The sequence below is a fragment of the Notamacropus eugenii genome, chromosome 4, assembly GCF_028372415.1.
Source record: "Notamacropus eugenii isolate mMacEug1 chromosome 4, mMacEug1.pri_v2, whole genome shotgun sequence".
NCBI lineage: Eukaryota > Metazoa > Chordata > Mammalia > Diprotodontia > Macropodidae > Notamacropus > Notamacropus eugenii.
Window position 1 is genome coordinate 145,881,938 of NC_092875.1, and position 19,440 is coordinate 145,901,377.

At 38.4% G+C, this 19,440-nt stretch overlaps 1 protein-coding gene across 4 annotated transcripts in view; it reads left to right on the forward strand.

Annotated features, from left to right (window-relative positions):
* The first annotated feature begins 5,270 nt into the window (after positions 1–5,270).
* Positions 5,271–19,440, forward strand: part of DPYS (dihydropyrimidinase) — a 105,288-nt gene continuing 91,118 nt past the window's right edge. For 3 of the 4 annotated variants that reach the window (XR_011965803.1, XM_072603301.1, XM_072603300.1), the window contains exon 1: positions 5,359–5,705. Coding sequence is in view for 3 of the 4 variants with exons in the window: in XM_072603301.1 (XP_072459402.1) it covers positions 5,442–5,705 (264 nt within the window). In the remaining variant the exon portion in view is untranslated. Of the gene's footprint in view, positions 5,706–19,440 lie in introns of all 4 variants that reach the window. The other variant, XM_072603302.1, reaches the window with a different exon arrangement.

Sequence of the window (19,440 nt, forward strand, 5' to 3'; positions counted from 1 at the left end):
ATGCTTCAGCAACAGTGTGAGATCCTAAGAAATAAAGAAATGGTCTGATCTGCATCATGGAGGGAGTTTTCACACCAGGATTTCCCTACATTCATGGAAATCAGAGACAGATCAGACATCCACTTCTCCTCTACCACCCCTCCAAAGAATTTAAAAAACTGTCTAAAATTCACTTCCATATGAGGTAGTAAGAGATAAAGTTCTACTAGTCTCATTTTTGTGGTGGGTAAATGAGACAATGTGATTAAGTCACTTGTCTTAGACTGCCCTGAATTAGGGATGGAAGTTGTTTTTTTTTTATCTTTTGTTCTTGAAGAAGACCATGACATGAGAAAGAGGATGCTATGACTAGCAAGTGAATTGGATTTAAGTGAGGAAGGGCTATACAAAGTCACCAGCCTCATTTTTTGCTCTGGAACCATCTGGTTTCAGGGGCAAGATATAGATCAGGATGACCGGAGATGACCCCTAGGGATGAAGGTAAGACCTCCAGAATGGCATTTGATTTTTTTTAGGTTTTGAAGATTGTTTTGGAATTATTTTTCTTAAGGCAAAGGAGAAGAAATATGTGGTCAAAGTGTAAATGACTTTCAGAAGCAGAAATAATTTTTCTACAAAGGCAAGGATTCTCCTAATATGATAGCTACCTGGTAGTCTGGTCCCATTAAGGCATATTTAGGGTCTTAAAACTTAAAATTACACTAAGACTTTTGTGATATCCTGTTAAAACTCCTGGAAGAAAGGATTGTTTCAGAGTGGTTTTCTTTATTTGTTTCTTGACATAGTCAGATAGTTAGGTGGCACAGTGGACAGTGCTGGGCCTGGATTCATGAAGACATCTTCCCAAATCCAAATCTAGCCTCTTACACCTACCAGTTGTGTGACCCTGAGCAAGTCTTTTAATTGTTTGCCTCAGTTTCTTCATCTATAAAATGAGCTAGAAAAGGAAATAACAAACTCTTTCAGAATCTTTGCCAAAGAAAACCCCAAATGGAGTTATGAAGAGTCAGATATAAGTGAAACGAATGAACAACTTGACAGTACCTTGTATCATTTAGCAGACACTTAAACGTTTGTTGAACTGAGTTAAATTGAAATATACAAGTTACCAGTAGAATTTGTTTTTAAAAATTTAAATACACAACATTCAAGCCCTGTCTCATCAGAATATCAAAAATTCATTTGCATTTTTGTGAAAGGTTAAAGATCTACCCAGATATCTTGGGAAACCACCTTTCTCCTATGTTTCTTCAGTGTTTAATAGGCTTGTGGGAGAAATGGTAAAAAGCAAAGGTATTGTTGAGACAGCAAATAAGTCTCGTTTTTTGAGATTGGGCAATAGAGCAGATGCTTTCCTAATCATGTGAGCCACTTAATTATTTACATTAGAAACCCTAACAGACTACCGAAGTATAGTGACCCTAAGTGATGAAATTGGCAGATTAAAATTTAAAAAACCAAGTGAAATAGCCTCGATTTATGTGGGTATTTTTAAAGTTAGTAAGAAATGCCTCGTCTTTCCCCCTCCATTCTTTAACTCAGTGAGAAGAGGAGACCTTTCTCTGACCTCCCCTTCCCTCTTCTGCTACTTGTGTGCCCTGAGAGAAGGCTGCCAGAGGTTAGCTGGGTGACTTCCACCTGAGTCAGCACAAGGCAGTATTCACCTGGGTCTGCCAGCCAAGCTGTGGACAACCTCCAGTGCAATTCCCATCTAAAATCCCACCTTCTGCAGGCTTCTTAGGGAGTCTTTCCTAATTTCTCTTTATTTTAGAGTCTTCTCTTCATCTTGTACATAGCTTGCATGACTATAGTTGTTTGAATTTTGTCTCTCCTGTTAGACTAGGAACTTCTCAGGATAGGGACTGTCTTTTACATTTGTATCTCCAGCACTTGGCACAGTGCCTGGCACATAGTAGGCATTTAACAAGTGCTTATTGACTGACCAACTGATCCCTTTGACATCTGAGGGAACAAAGGCCTGAAAATATTAATGGCATTTTCCTGAGATCAAATGATTTATGAGCAAAAGGACCAGGACTGGGGCTGAGTTCTCCTGATTCACAGTCTACTGCTTTTCTTGCTTTCCTGCCTAGATGCTTAATAACATTGTGGCTGAGGGCTTCAGATTTTGAAATGCATTTTCACATTCCTGAAAAGCCTAATTCCATCTCAGTCACTAACCATTCCTATATAGATGTTTCCATTCCCCCACTTCTTCTGATTGGCAGGTAGTGATAATTATTACTGAAGGCAAGGTAAGATTACATGTGTATGTATTTTTGTATGTGTATAACTACACACATACACATATATGTACATATTGCCTTTCCTGATAAAATTTAAGTTCCTTGAGGGTAGGGACTGTTTTATTTCTATTTCCATTGCCTGTCACAATGTCTGTTACATAGTAGACAGTTAACAAATGCTTGCTTGTTTTCTAAGTACCACATCATTACAAATTCATGACATCAATTTAGCCAATCTCCTCTTGGAATGCTCTTGGTCTCTCTCTGTCTCTGTCTGTCTGTCTGTCTCTATTTTTCTCTTTCTGTGCATCTCTCTGTCTCTCACTGTGTCTCTGTCTCTCTCTGTGTCTCTCTGTCTCCTCTCTAACTCTGTCTCTCTATCTCTCTGTCTTTCTCTTTCTGTCTCTCTCTGTGTCTCTGTATGTCTCTCTCTGTCTCTTTCTCTCTGACTCTTTATCTCTCTTTTTCTCTCTTTGTCTCTCTCTTTCTCTTTCTGTCTCTTTCTCTGTCCCTCTCTTTTTCCCTGACTCTCTCTGTGTCTCTGCTTCTCTTTTTCTCTTTCTCTGTCTCTCTCTCTCTGACTCTTTCTTTCTGTGTGTCTCTCTCTTTTTCTCTGTGTGTCTCTCTGTCTCTTTCTGTGTCTCTCTATCTCTCTGTCTCTTTCTCTGTGACTCTTTCTCTGTGTCTCTTTCTCTGTGTCTCTGTCTATTTGTGTCTCTCTATCTCCTTCTGTCTCTCTCTCTTTTTCTCTGTCTCCACACACATACACACACACACATACACACACACACACACACACACACACACACACACACCTTTGTCAAAAAACATTCATTAAGTGCTTACGTTGTACCAGATACTGTGCTAAGTACTAGGGATACAAAAAAAGGCAAAAGATGGTCTTGCCCTCAAGGAGTTTATAATCTGATTGAGGAGACAACCCACAAATAAATATATACAAAACAAGCTACATACAGGATAAATAGGAAAGACTTAACTGAGGGAAGGTAGTAGAATTAAGAGGAGTTGGGGAAAGATACTAGTAAAGGATGGGGTTTTAGTTGGAACTTAAGGGAAACCAGGATGTTACATGGTGGGTGAGGAAGAACATTCCAGATTCCATGTATGGGGGGACAGCCAGAGAAAATGCCAGGAGCAGAGAGATGAAATGCCAGAAGCCCCTCCTCCCTCTCCCTCTTCTTCTCTTTTTCATCTGGACCTGTGATTTCATCTGTGTACTAAGGGTCCTGTGTGGAAATTCCCTATACCAATATCAGATTCACTACAGTTCTGAAGCTCTGTCTTTCTAATCCTAAAGAGTTGGGTGGAGCCCTAAATTCAATGAATTGCTCAGGCTTGCCCAGCTAGCATGGATCAGACAAGGGAACTAGAACCCAGGTGTGGTAAGAGCAATATTTTAACCCCTCCTCTCATATCAAAGGATATGAACGAGTAGTTTTCGGAAGAAGAAATCAAAACTATCTATAGTCATATGAAAAAATGCTCTGAATCTTTTTTGATTAGAGAAACAACTCTGAGGTGCCACCACACACCTATCAGATTGGCTAATATGACAGAAAAGGAAAATGATAAATATTGGAGAGGATGTGGAAAAATTGGGACATTAATGCACTATTGATGGAGTTGTGAACTGATCCAACCATTCTGGAGAGCATACTGGAAATATGCCCAAAGGGCTATAAAACTGTGCATACCCTTTGATCCAACAATATGACTCTAGGCCTATATCCCAAAGAGATTACAAAAAAGAAAGATGAGGAGGGCAAAGGGGATAATGTTTATCGTAGATTTTTTTGTGGTGGCAAAGAATTGGAAATTGAGAGGATACCCACCAGCTGGGGAATGACTGAACAAATTGTGGTATATGACTGGAATAATGGAGTGTTACCGTGCTATAAGAAATGAGGAACAGGATGCTTTCAGTAAAACTTGGAAACACTTGTATGAACTGATGTAAAGTGAAGTGAGCAGAACCAGGGAACACTGTGATACAGTAACAAGAATACTGTTATTATGAACTCTGAATGACTTAGCTATCCTCAACAATACAATGATCCAAGATTATTCCAAAGGACTCATGATAAAAAAAAAAAATGCTGTCCACCTCCAGAGAAAGAACTAATGGAGTCTGAATGCAGATCAAAGCATACTATTTTCACTTTCTGTGTTTTCGTGTTGTTTGTAAGGAAAATGAATTACTTATCTGATGAGAAATTCAAGCCTGTCATCTTAGTAATGAGTAGACTAGAACTCAAGGGCAAGACTTGTGGCGTAAGAGTCAAAATCGAAGAGGGTCAGGCAGAGCCAGTGGAATAAGGTATGGAACCTGGAGTAAATCCATATTAAAAATCCACTCTTAATAAACCCACCCATTTAGAATTCAAATGGTTCTCAGAAAGCTCTTATCTATTACTCCTCATCTTAGAGCTGAGCAAACTGAAGTCTAAGGTTATACACACAATAAGGATCAGGGACGGGATTTGAACGGTCTTCTGACTCCAGAGTCAATGCTGTTTGAGTTTAGTTTAGACTTTCTTCAACCGTGCTTTCTTTCACCTCAATGTAAGACTCTTCTTACAATGGCAAAGAGGGGCAATGACGTAATGGAAAGGACTGGTTTTAGATCAGATAGAAGACTTCCCATTTCTCTTCAATTTACTATGTGTCCTGAGTCCTACATCTTGCAAAAGGAGAGATATGAACTGAGGTATCTCTATAATGTCCCTTCCACCTCTAAATCCTACGATCCTCAGTGCCCCAAGGCCTCCAGTAGATTGGCACCACCCGTTTTTCTCTGTCTAAATCAATCACCTGGGGGTGGGGCCAGCCAGCTAAGTTTGGGGCGGGAGCAGCTACTGAGTGAGGAGGGATGAGCCCCGTAGCCTAGAGCTTAGGGGTTGGAACCAGTTTAACACTTTTGTAGACTTCTCTGTTGTTTATTAATAGACTCATCAAGTGGCGGCTTGTTGCTGCTGCCACCCCTGATGGAACTTGGACTTTTTGCACAGTTGGGTAACTAACAGTAGGGCTAAGGGGCCTCCAGTTGCTTCTGGACTCTCTCACAGGAGGGAAACCTTGGCTGCCTCTGGGTCCCATCCGCAAGGGGTCTCAGACAGACCAGCTGCGGGTGGGACGGCTGTCCAGTGTGTGTCCCTCTGTCCTTCTTTGGTGGCCATGGCTGCCCCGCCACGGCTTCTGATCCGCGGCGGCCGGGTGGTAAATGAGGACCGCTCCCAGGTGGCAGATGTGCTGGTGGAGGACGGAGTGGTGCGGGCGCTGGGGCCAGACCTCCTGGCGGCTGGAACTTCGGCAGAGGGGCTGCGGATCCTCAATGCCACCGGCAAGCTGGTGTTGCCCGGGGGCATCGACACTCACACGCACATGCAGTTTCCTTTCATGGGATCCCAGTCCATTGATGACTTCTACCAGGGCACCAAGGTACTGACCATCCTTCTTCCTCCCTCCTTTAGGCCAAAGCAAGCAGGAGCCTGGGACTTTCCAGCTGAAGAGAGTGTAGGAGGGTGTCCTCCTGGTCGGGCATCAGTGGCAGATTTCTGCCCTGGACTTCCTTGCCCACCCTCTCCTGGGTCTCCAAGGACTGTCTCCTTGGCTGATCAGACAGTGTAAAGTTAGTAAGGGCTCCGGGAGCTCAGGAAGCACTTTCTTGCTCCCTTTATTTGTGGGGGTAGGGGTGGGGTATGGGTTGAGAAATGGGAGTCTGATTTGTGTTTGTATAAGAGGAGGGATTTGAAAGCTGGGCTAAGTCATATCACTTTCACCTTGGCACATTTGTCTGTTCGTTTGCCAGTCTATCTGTCCCTCCCTGAGTCCCTCCCTCTCTTCATGCCACAGGGCTTGTATTCTATTACTTAGAGCCAAAGGACCCCTCCTCTTGGGCCACAGGTATTTGAAATTGGTCTCTTCGTAATAAAAAGAACAATAGCTAGCATTTATATAGCACTTTGAAAATTTGCCATACATTCTACATAATTATCACATTTGATCCTCACTACAACCCTGTCCTACATTCTAATTGTTGAGGAAGAGAGTTTTGCTGAAGACCCTGGTCAGATACCTACATACTTTAAGTGACTACTCCCCACACAGACCTCTCTCCATTCCTGACCTTCTTATCCCGTGGTCACCCTTCAAGAAGTCTCAAGGAAAGTAAGCAACGTGTATAGCCCAGAGTACCTAGCAATTCTGACACCTGCCCTGCATTCCTCACTCCTGCCTCCCAATGATTTTAGAAACCCAATGCTTTTAAGAAAGACAAGATCGCTGATGGGAAGCCAGAAGCAACACAGAAATAACTTCCCAGTTCCACTTGGCTGCCCTGTTACAGAGGCAGCCTTGTCTCACTTATCCACAGAACTTAGACTGCTCCTACTGGTTTCTCAAGTATGTAGAGGAAGACATGATATTGAGCTTACTTCAGTTTAGTGCCTAGACAAATCTGAATCTCATACACAAATCAAGAGATCATCAAGTGGTACTGTGAACAGTCAAAGAACCAAAGCTTTAAAGCCTCCAAAGGATATGAGAGTAGAGGAGACTCTTCTAAGGAGTCTTGGGAATGTTAAATCTCTTTGATCTCAGAACATTCCTCTAAATCAGAACTTCTGCATCTAGCCTCTGTGATTATTCCAGTTTTGGTTGTAATAGGGAAAATACTCCTCTAATTCGGAAATGTATCAGCTAGCATATTTTCTTGGGGTAACAAGTAACCTAGTTTAGTAGGTTACTTCATTAGAATTTTCCCAAACACCGTACTCAGATGTTTGAAATAAGAACTCTATGATGCACTGGGTATATGACTCTACAGTCTATTTTCCCTCTTAAGTTTTTTTATTATGAACTTAACAAATACCAAATAAAATGAATATTACCTTATACACAGAAGAGAAATGATGCTACATGAGATTGTAAATTTCCACTATATACAGATTGCCTTTTTAAAAAAATATTAAAAATTCAACTTGTAACTTTCAAAGATGTCCTGCTTATCTATGCTTCTTTCTGGACTGAAATGAAAATTAAAACAACTTTGAATTTCTATATAACCTCCATCAGATTGTCAAAGATGACAAAGAGGAGGTAAAAATATTGGAAGGGCTATGAGAAAACAGTCACACTAATTACTGCCCATGGAACTGTGGACTAATTAGCCATTCTGGAAAGTAATTTGGAATTGTGCTCAAAAAGTCACCAAGCTGAGAATATTCATTTGACCCAGTGATACCATGATGAGGCATATCCCCAAAAAATCAAGGAAAAAAAGAAGACATATAGGTACAAAAATATTTATAACAGCTTATTTTGTAGCAGAAAAAAGACCCTGAAAACTAATACTTTGCCTGCTTACTGGAGAATGGCTAAATAAATGATAAGATATGAATGTAATTGAATATTGGGCCATAATAAATGATAAACAGCTTCCTCAGAAACTGAGAAGGCTTATTTGAAATGATGCAGAGTAAAGTGAACAGAATAAGGAAAACACACGAAAACAACACAGTTTATAAAGAAAAACACAGTGGAAAGATTTCAAAACTGATCAGTGCTATGATAAAACAGGAGTTCAGATGACTAAAGATGAAACATGCTACCTACTTCTTTGGTCAGAGACGTGATAGACTTCAAATGAAGACTGACATTTATCTTTTTGTACAAGGACAATGTGCAAGTTTGTTGTTCTGAACTTGGCTTATTTGATATGAAGTTTTGGGTTTGTTTTTTCTTATTGCTGTTAGATGGGGATTGGGGACATGGGAAGGAATGATTATAAATGTTTGTACAAAAGCACAAAATAAATAGAAGTTGCCTCAATGATCCTCTTTTCTTCCTTTTTTTGCTATACTATTCCTATAGTATAATATAAAGGAGCCTCTGACCTCTTCCACCACTGGGGTAAAAAAAAAGAAAAACAAAGCCCTTTTAACATATGTATATATATATATATATATATATATATATATATATGTAGTAAAGCAAAATATCCCACATTACTGTATCTGAAATATATGCCTAATTCTTCATGAATCCATCAGTTTTCTGTGGAGAGAATGCATCATGATACAGTCCTTTAGAATCCTGGTTGGCTATTATATTTATCATGATTCTCACCAAGTTATTTTTCTTTATAATATTGTTATTGTATAAATTATTCTGGCTTTGCTTGCTTTACTGTGCATCAGTTCATACTAGTCTCACTTTTTCCCAAAACCATCCCCTTCACAATGTCTTATTTTGTTGTTTGGTCTTTTTTCAAGACCGTATATGCCAAATTACAATTTCCTAACAATTATTGCTGTCCAAAAGTGAGCTGCCTTGGCAAGATCATGTATTCTCCCTTGCTAAAGATCTTCAAAAGATTTGGTGAGCACTTGTTGATGTCATATAGGTAATTGTTGGTTAATCACAGGTTGGATTTAATGACCTCTCAAATTTCCCCTGACTATTGTCATTGAAATGAACTTTTAGCTACATGTTGCTGTTCAGTCGTGTACTACTGTTCATAGACCATACTGTCCTTGGGGTTTTCTTGCAAAAATACTAGAGTGGTGTGCCAGTTCCTCTTCCAGCGGATGAAGACAAACAGAGATTAAGTGACTTGTCCAAGATCACACAGCTAGTAAGTGTCTAAGGCCAGATTTGAACTTAGGTCTTGATTCCAGAGCCAATAGTTCTATTCACTGAACCACCTATTTCATTTTTTCTTTATATCCTCTAAAGTCTAATATGGTACCTGGCAAAACAGTGAGCATTGAATCAATGCTTATTGATTGCTTGACTCCATGATCATGTAATTTCTTAGAGAACCCAAACCACATTTCCATTACATCATCCTCTGTGCTGTCCTTTGAGTGAGTAGGAAGGCATACAGTAACTTGTTTTAGAGCAGTAGTGTCAAACTCAAATAAAAAGCTCAAATGTATATAAGGATCCCTGCAGTCACATATTGAATTAAAAAACCACATACAGATAATATCTCTATATTATATTGTGGGCAACTGGGTAGTGCAGAGGATAGAGCTCTGGACCTGAAGTCAGGAAGACTCTTCTTCTAGAGTTCAGAAATATTATCAAAGGTAACAAGAAACACCTATGGTAGAACATTTAATTACCTCATCTTGCAGTGCTCAGACAGTGAACATAAGCAGAGATCTCTATGAAGATAACTGAAGCTTAAGCTCCAGAATATGTTGTGATAGAGAAAGTCTACAAAGAACTTTATAAGATCCTTCAAACCTGAGGTATCAGACACATGACTAAAATACTCCCAAGTGCAATCAAAACCAAATAGGAATATAATCAGAAAATGTTTCACAATATAAAAAAATAGAATATTGTGGTTGTTCAGTCATTTTTCTGCCATGTCTAACTCTTTGTGATCCCATTTGGGGTTTTCTTGGCAGAGATACTGGAGTGGTTTGCCATTTCCTCTCCAGATCATTTTACAGATGAGGAAATTAAGGATTAAGTGACTTGTCCATAGTCACACAGTTAGTTAGAATCTGAGGTCAGATTTAAACTGAGGAAGATGAGTCTTCCTAATTCCAAGTCTAGTGATCTATCTACTGAGCCATGGACATGCCCCAGAGAATTTGGAGAGGCTATTAAGAACACTTGAGATTATTCTATACAAAGATTATTTGAAGGTACTAAGAATGTTTACCCTGGAGTAGAGAAGATTGAAGGAAAGTATAATTTCTGTTTTCAAATATTTGGGGAGTTTTCCTGCTGAAGATGGATACATCTTATTCTATTTGGCACCAGAAGGTAGAACTAAATACCATGAATGAAGTATAAAAAAGAAAATTCAAACTCCATATAAGATTAAAAAAAAACCTCAATAATGATTAAGAGTGATTCAAAAATGAAATAATTTCAGAGGTTATTGGGTTTCCCATTGTTTGAAGTCTTCAGAAGAGGGCTGGATGACTCTTTGTTAGGTATGTGGTTGAAAATATTCCTCTTCAGGTATACTGAAGTCCTTGCACATGGACTGCCCCAAATCTTACACCAATTAATCATCACCAATACTGCCCATTTTTCTCCATCATATCTAAGAGGCTTGCTCTTAATTTTAAAACTCTTAAGGCCCTATTTATTATAAGGAAAACTCCTTGAAGTCAGTATTCTCTTTATCTTGGCATATTTTAGATAAAAGGACCATTGGTAAACTGAATCATACCAAGCAAACAGACATTTTTTAATAGAAGATATAGTAGAATATTTAATGAGAGACAAGAAAACTTGTGGATTTTAAGAGAAATTTCTAGCTTGTTATAAACATACTAATCCATCAAAATTATGTCTATTAATTGTAAAAATAAAATGATCTTTAACACGAACCCTAAACATAAAAGTTACACAAATATTCTTGAAAAAATTTGGAATTGAATTACCTTTCTTGGCCTTATTTGGACCTGCCTTGACATGAGGCTACATGGACTTTAAAATCCAGAGAGAGACAGACAGACAGACAGAGGCAGAGGCAGAGACAGAATCATAGAAAGTGGGGAAAGACAAAGGCAGAGAGAAAGAAAGGGAAGGAGAGACAAGTAGAGAGAAAGACGGGGAAAGGAAGAAAGAGGAGGGTTGGGGATCACTAGGAAGAATCCAAAGGCAACATGAAGAATAATACATCTCCTTTACTCTGTCTTGTCAGGAAGGACTTTCTATAGAGAAGGGAAAGAGGAATGCTTCCTCTTTCAGGAAAGGAAACAGAGGAGAGAGGCTTGTCCTGCGATTGTTAATCCTATGGAATACTTCCAGGATAATCAAGTCCCTTATTGACAGAATTCATGTTCCTCATCACCTCCTGATGAGGGTTTGAAGGCAGTTCATATCAGCATTCCAAGTGTTAGGGCAGATTTAAAAGCTAATGAAGATGCTCTTTTTTTTTCAAGGGACAATTCAGTTTTTTTTTCTTCTTTTTTTTTTATTTAATTTTTAACATTTATTTTCACAAAATTTTGGGTTACAAATTTTCTCCCCTTTTATTCCCTCCCCCCTCAAACCCAAGCATTCTAATTGCCCCTGTGACCAATCTGCTCTCTCCTCTATCCTTCCTCCCTGCCCTTGTCTCTGTCTTCTCTTTTGTCCTGTAGGGCCAGATCGCTTTCTTGATCCCTTATCCTGTATTTCTTATTTCCCAGTGGTAAGAACATTACTTTTGATCCTAACACTTTGAGTTCCAACTTCTTTAGCTCCCTCCCTCCCCACCCCTTCCCTTTGGAAGGCAAGCAATTCAATATAGGCCAAATCTGTGTAGTTTTGCAAATGATTTCCATACTAGTTGTGTTGTATAAGACTAATTATATTTCCCTCCATCCTATCCTGACCCCCATTACTTCTATTCTCTTATGATCCTTTCCCTCCCCATGAGTGTCGACCTCGGATTGCATTCTCCTCCCCATGCCCTCCCCTCCATCCTCCCCCCCACCCTGCTTGTGCCCCTGTCCCCCACTTTCCTGTATTATGAGATAGGTTTTCCTATCAAAATGAGTGTGCATTTTATTCTTTCCTTTAGTGGAATGTGATGAGAGTAGACCTCATGTTTTTCTCTTGCCTCCCCTCTTTATCCCTCCACTAATAAGTCTTTTGCTTGCCTCTTTTATGAGAGATAATTTGCCCCATTCAACTTCTCCCTTTCTCCTCCCAATATTTCTCTCTTACTGCTTGATTTCATTTTTTTTTTTAAGATATGATCCCATCCTCTTCAATTCACTCTGTGCACTCTGTCTCTATGTATGTGTGCGTGTGTGCATGTGTGTGTGTGTGTACTCCCACCCAGTACCCAGATGACAATTCAGTTTTTAATTAATATGATCCTCCTGTCATTATAACAGTGAAAAATCACCAATTCAGTTGTTGTCTTTTTTTTTTGACTGAAGATAAGCGAGGGAAGGGTGAATTATGATGTCCCCTGCATTCCAAACAACTAGGAGTTCACTTGGTGTCTGGTATAATTAAATCATTTTCTAGATTGGCCAAATAGGCAGACTTCTACAAACATGTTGAACAAGCTAGGCTCTGACAATGTTTTTGTCAAGGGGCCTCATGCTGGTCAGGAGTCATCCTCTAGGTTCAGAGACCATGAGGAATTCTTGATTTCCTCTTCTTCTATGCTGACTATAGATTCTCTAAAAACCCCAAGTAATTTTACTGTGCTTCTCATAATAGTGTGGAGGGGGGAGGGGAGGTGTGTGTGTGGGTGGGTGGGTGTGGGTGTGTGTGGATGTGTGTGTATGTGTAGGGGGATTGGATTTGCAGGGGAACTGGAGGAATCCACTTGCAAATGTTATTTTAATTTGGGACTTATAAGTCTGGGATTGTCTCTAATCAATAAAATTCAAAAAAATACTTAAAGGCAATCAAAGGGCTAAATTTATTGGGAGTAGTCAGTGAAAGAAGAGTGCAAGACTTTTTACTGAGGCTTCAACTACCGTTCTCAGAAATAAGACCAAGAAAAAGATGCCATATCAGAAATGCCTCACCCTTGGGCTGCAAGAAACTGTAGTGTTGAATGTGATCTTCATAAAAACGGTCTGCTTAAATCCTAGTTCTCTGATAGCAGAGGCACTCTTGTGTGCACTTGTAGACTCACCCCCACTAAGGACACAAATATGGTTACCTAAATTAATTGAAGTCATGAAATTCAGAGGCATATATCATAATTTCATGAGATAGCTAGACTAAAAGCTGTTTACTTTCTTTATCCATCAATTTATAAGGCCTTATAAAAGAAGAGATATTGTATGTGGTACTTTACTCATTGATCACTGGAAGGTAAGGGTACCTAATTTAAAAACTAAAATATAGGTCAGTGAAAGGTTACAGATTTTTGAATCTAATATATGTCAGAAACTACTTTATGGGTTAAAATTGATTCACCTAATTACCAGTAAAAGCTTTTTCTCCTGAAATAACTATGAAAATAACTTTCTACTTTAAAGAAATCATATTTCATTTCTTTGACCTGCGCTGAATTACAGTAGCCTTCCAATAATTCAATATCCATGGATGAGGACAATATATTTTTTTCAATTGAATATCAAGAATTAGATAAACTTGAAGGATTTATGACTTTGCTTTTTGCTGTCTGTGATAAGAAAGTGAACTGCAAAAGCTTAGCTAGTTTTCAAATACATACATATATATAATTTTTCTTTATTTTATTTGGAAGCAATGACATTGCTATTAATCCACTTCTATGTGTGTGAACTTGTATTAAAAATCTGACAGCACCAGCAGTTTGCAAAGGAATTATCCAAAAATTTGTGACAACATGTTGTGCACATATTTTTAAAGGACAAAATACCTAAAAATAGTTGAGAAAGAGGACTGTGCCTCATTGTGGAGACTCTTTGGTAATGTCACAAAGAACAAGACGGTGCACCACATGTGATTAAGTACACACTTATGGTATTATTTAAAATACTCCTGAGTCTCTCTTTATCAAAGAGATGTGCTTAAGCAAAGTTGGTTACAAACTGAATTCTGTTTTCTGTGACCTGCCAGAGAACTGATCTGGGAGTCCGGAGAACTAGATTCTGGTTCTAACTCTTCTACTAACTGTGCAACCTCAGTCATATCTGTTAACTCCTGCAGACTGTGGTTTCCTCATCTTAGAATGGAATTGGATTAAATGAAATCTAAAGCTCTGTCACTGTGATAGCTAATGATTCCATGGGACTATTTTGTAGATTCTACAAGACTGAAAAGTACATGAGAGCAAGGACCATATCTCAATGAAGTTTCCTAGTTGAGATCCATGATCACTCAAAAGAATTCAGCCAATTGGATAGACATCCAAAAATTAAAATAAAACCAAGTGGACACAGAATACCTATTGTCTAAGCTATGACATGCAGTTGGATAGACAACCCAAAGAACTGATCCATCAACATATATACTTTACCTAGACATTATGCATGACAGTGATGAATAGGAATAGGAGAGAGGGCTGCGTTGTATTTAGGAAATTGCTTTTATTTTAATGGCCACAAGTTTCTTCATGAAATAAAGAATAATCATTTTTAGCAATGGCATTCTTTGAGTGGTGCTTTATGTAGGTCATGGAAGAACACCATCTCTGAAGAACTAAAGATATGGACCACCTCAAATTCTAAGGTACATATTGGTTATGAGTGCATAACAATGTTTTACCAATGAATTAGTTCAGGAAAAGTGTTGTAAGGGGTTTCATCAGAAAGATATGTGATTAAGAAGTTAGATAGACAAGTCATGTAGTTTTAGTGCAGGATGACTGATAGCCCATGTTCTCTATTTTTATTCATATTCTATCAAAAGAGTTCGAACAAGCATCTAAATATATTAAGTGAACTTCCTCTGGAGGATTTGTAGAAAGACATGACTAAGAATCACATGGGAAGCCTGGATAGGTTGTGTTCTGCCCCAAAATCATAGCATTTAGACTTAGAAAGGACCTCAGGGATTTTCTATTCCAACCCATATCTGAAAGGATTTCTCCTATAACATCCTTGAAAAATGGCCATCCTGCCCTCCAAGGCAGTCTCCAAGGAAAGGAACTATAATTTCTTCAGGCTGCTCATTCTGTATTTGGAAAGCCCTGATTGACAGGAAATTTTTCTGACATAAAGAATAAATTAGCCTCTTTGGGACTTCTACCCATTGTTTTTGGTTTTACTGTCTAGGGCCAAACAGAATAGGTTTAAGTCTATCCTTCACATACTTGAAGACAATTATCATGTCCCTTCCTAAACAACCTTGAATTTATTTTTATTTATTCTCTGTATAGTTATATTTGTGTGTTTTCTCCACAGATAAAATGTAATCTCTAACCTTTATTTCCCTAATTCCTATATCATACATACTATTTTCCTGGTATATAGTAGGTGTTTTAAAAATGTGTCAGTTGCTGGATTACTTACTTTATGGGTTAAGAGAAAACATTGTGTGAACCCTAAAAAGCTATATAAATATTATTGATTATAAACTGAATTAGTATCCTACCTTATTAAATCTACAAATTAGAAACCTCTGATTATAAATACTAAGCAAGGCATAAAACATGTGGAAATATGACTGCCAGAAGGGATTATTGAGGAGTAATTCCCTATAGGTGATGAGGCTTTTCATATTATCCTGATTGTAAATGACTTTGTATTGGTTTCATCAAGTGTTGGAACATTGCAGAGCCTCTTGAACATCAAAGAACTGGGCAATGAATGGTAATCATTAAAAAGAGTTTGGCCTAATGATACACATAGCAAAGATCAAGTGGATGAAAAACACCTATTGTCCAGGTGATCATATGCAGCCAAGTGGAAATTCTATAGAATTTGTTTATCAGTATGTGTGTATGTATATGTATGTGTGGGCAGCTAGGTGGTGCAGTGGACAGAGTATTGGGCCTAGAGTTGGAGAAATTCATCTTAAAATCAAATTCAACTGTAGACACTTACTAGCTGTGGGAACCTGGACAACTCACTTAACCCTCTTTGCCTCAGTTTCTTCATCTGTAAAATGATCTGGAGTAGAAAATAACAAACCACTCCAGTATCTTTACCAAGAAAACCCCAAATGGGGTCACGAAGTCAGACATGACTGAAAATAACAACAACAAATTTATGTATATGAGTATATGTATATATCTTTGAAAACTGGTGCAAATGGATGTTGGGTCCAGAATTAAACAGGAGGAAAGTAGATCAGATGACTTTGGGAAAGTTATAGAGCCCCCATGAATGATATCTCTTTAATGATTCTTTAATTATGGTTTTCTCTGAAACAAAGGCCCATTTAAAAAAATACCAGTATTCCATCTAAGCTTTGAATGACTGCATCACAGACTATTAAAGTCTCTGAAGAATTCAAACAGTATTAGTCAAATGGTAATGGAAGTATATGGTAATAGTAGCAGGCTGTGCAACATGAGACTAATCAGGAACCAGAAGAACTGGAAAACAGGAAATCCTCAATGAGATGTATAATGGAAAAAGATGGATTGGTCAGATGTTGAGAGTAAGGGATAACCAGTAGATAAGCCCATATACTTAATAAGTATTTGTAATAAAAAAAAAATGAGTAAACTCCCTACTATGTTGGATGAACCCCTTGCAGTGAACTTATGAGAGGATAGGGACAGGGATGGAATAAGTTGGCAGACATGGATGTGTTGTGAACTGCATCATTCAAGGGAATATTGAATTGATGAGATCACAGCTCTATTTGACTATTTGAAAGAAGTGATCTAAAAAAAAATTTACTTAAAATAAGATGCAGTTTTATTGATACTATCATCATGAAGACCAGTTTGTATTTCATAAAGTTCTTATAAGTGATGTAGCAATATAACAGAAAATTATTTCATCAGTAGTTTTTCTAAGATTAAGTAATAGCCACCTTTAAAAGACATATTCTGTCTTTAGACATGTTCAGCATTTCTATTAATTTTCACATTCATTCAATAAGTACTTATTAAGTGCTTACTACATTTCAGAGGTTCTGTTAGTCCCTGTGGGGTAACGAAGGAACATTATCTGTCCCCAAGGTACTTATGTTCTTTAGGGAAAAATTCACAAACATAAACACACACATATATATACATATATGCACATATGTGTATGTATGTGTGTGTACATGCGTATATTTACATGAAATATTTTGTACATATACAGAGTAATTTCTGAGACAGAACACTAGATTTCCTCCAGGAAGTGGCATTTGAGTTGAACTGAGAAGGAAGCTAGGGATTCTATGAGGAAGGTGTGAGAAAGGAAGTTCATTCCAAGCAGGAAGGACAGCCACTACAGAGGGTATTGATGGAGTATTGAATATTGAGGACAGGGAGCAGCAAGGAGGCTAGTTGGGCTAGACTGTAGTATATATGAGAACAGGGTCAACTAGGTGGGGCAGCGGATAGAGTGATGGGGGCCTAGAGTTAAGAAGAACTGAGTTCAAATCTGCCCTCAGACACTTACTAGCTGTGTGACCCTGGGCAAGCCATTTAACCCTACTTGCCTCAGTTTCCTCATCTGTAAAATGAGCTGGAGAAGGAGATGGCAAACCCCTCCAGTATCTTTGCCAAAAAAACTCTGAATAGAGTCACAAAGGGGTGAACATGACTGAAAACAACTAAACAACAGCAATAACAATGTGCAACATACTAGGAAATCTAGGGTGGAACCATATTATAAAAAACTTGAAAAGTGAAAGAGGAGGATTTTTTTTTAATCCTAAAGGAGATTATTTGTCCAGGACTAGTAATAGTTTAGCTCAAAGGGCATTGCACTGGATGGAATGTGTCCAAGAATATGTCTTGGGTAAGTAGAATTCAATCTCCTGTCCATTTGAATCCTTGGGTAGCTCCAGAAGAAAGTGAGAAAAGAAATAAAATAAGAACCCAAAAGGCATATAATGGCCAACATAGATGACACTTTCACAAATGTTCATCTACATAGAAGGACCTATTAGAGAAAGCAGGGTGGGACGTGGTTTTGTGCCTCTCTGAAGTAGAATTTTTAGTAACATGGGATAAAGCTCAAAATTCTGCTAAAGTTTTTTTTCTCCCCTAAATCTCAGATTATAAGCTTCTTTTTTTCTTTTACTTAAGTTAACTGTGTCCTATGACTGATTGCACTGAAACTTGTCACCTATTTCAGGAAGGGCTTAGAACCAAGAAAGCTACGAAGTCTTAAGATAGAGTACACGCTTTGGTGCTGTGGTAATACATGACTTGGAATGAAATAAATTGGATGGATAAAATCTCATGTTATGTAATATTATGATCCACTCTTTGTTAGAGTTTATCTCAATTTAAATTCCATTACATTTTACATCTGAGATAGCGTATTCTTTTTCTGAAAAGAAGGATTTGGATAAATTGGAAGGTTTTCAGAGAAGAACAACCGATGTAATTAGGAACTGAAAGGCTTGATTTATGAGGCAAGATTAGAAAAGGTAAACACATTTTGTTTGGCCGACTGACAAATATAAGTGCAGAGAAATGTATTTAGGGTAAAAACAAGGGAAAAAAAATTTTTAAGTGAAGACCTGAGATTTTATTGGTAGGGAACTTCTGGTATGGCAATACTCTCTACACACTCAGATGGGCTATTCGGTCTGTAATTTATAGCCTTACAGAGCTGCATGGGGCATTAAGAGACTGTTACTCTTATGGCTACATACTCATCAGTGAGAGTCAGGGCTTGAAATTACATCTTTCTGAATCCGAGGCTAGCCTTGTATCTAGTAGTGAAAAAACTCCCCAATTTGGAATTAGTGAACATTGATTCGAATACTATTTCTGCCAGCTGGTTGATATATGTGACCTTCTATAAGTTATTCAATCTCCCTGGGTCTCACTTTCCTTATCTGAAAATTAGGGGAGGGTTGGGGGTTGGACTTGATGGCTTCTAAGATCCCACCCAGTTCTAAATCTTTGATCCTCTGATCCAATACCCTATCACCTTTTGGCAAGAAAAGAAGTATCTGTTTTTAGGGAAAAAATAATCAACCTAAAGAAATGCTTATTCATTTTGTCAAGGATTTTCCATCAAAACTATTTCTTAAAATGTTTGGTGACCCCTGACAGATGTATCTGGAAAGTAGAGAATAATAATGACGATGATAAGCCCTCAACTAACAGTCATGATTGGAGAATGTAGTATTCTGGTTAACTAAGTAGAACTATGTAAATGCATCCTATGTAGGATACAGGAACAATGAACGAGGGAGAGTTCGACCACTAGGAACAAGGGAAGAGGGTATATGGTTCTGCACACCTCCTCCTTGTTTCAAGTCAATACCCTGTTTCCTGCTCTGAGATACTGGATTTTTACTGGAGGTGGCCTGACAAACTGATGAGGTCAGAGGACTTTTTTTATACTTCCAGAGCAAATGTTCAGTTCTGCTATTACTGTAGGAAATCCATAGCCATTGATAGAGACATTGCTTCTTCTATGCAAAGCCATTCAGTAAGTCATTCTAGAGGGAGTCACTATTCTCCCCAAGAATTAAAATTCACTGGGAAGGCCTCCATGCTGGTAGACCTGAGATGTTTTCATCCCTTTTACCTGGGCTCTATCAATAATTGCCCACCTCTAAAGTTTCCCTAGGAGCCTCACTCCCTGAGGGTTATTGAGGTTTAATCCCATAATAAAAGATGCATGACTATGAG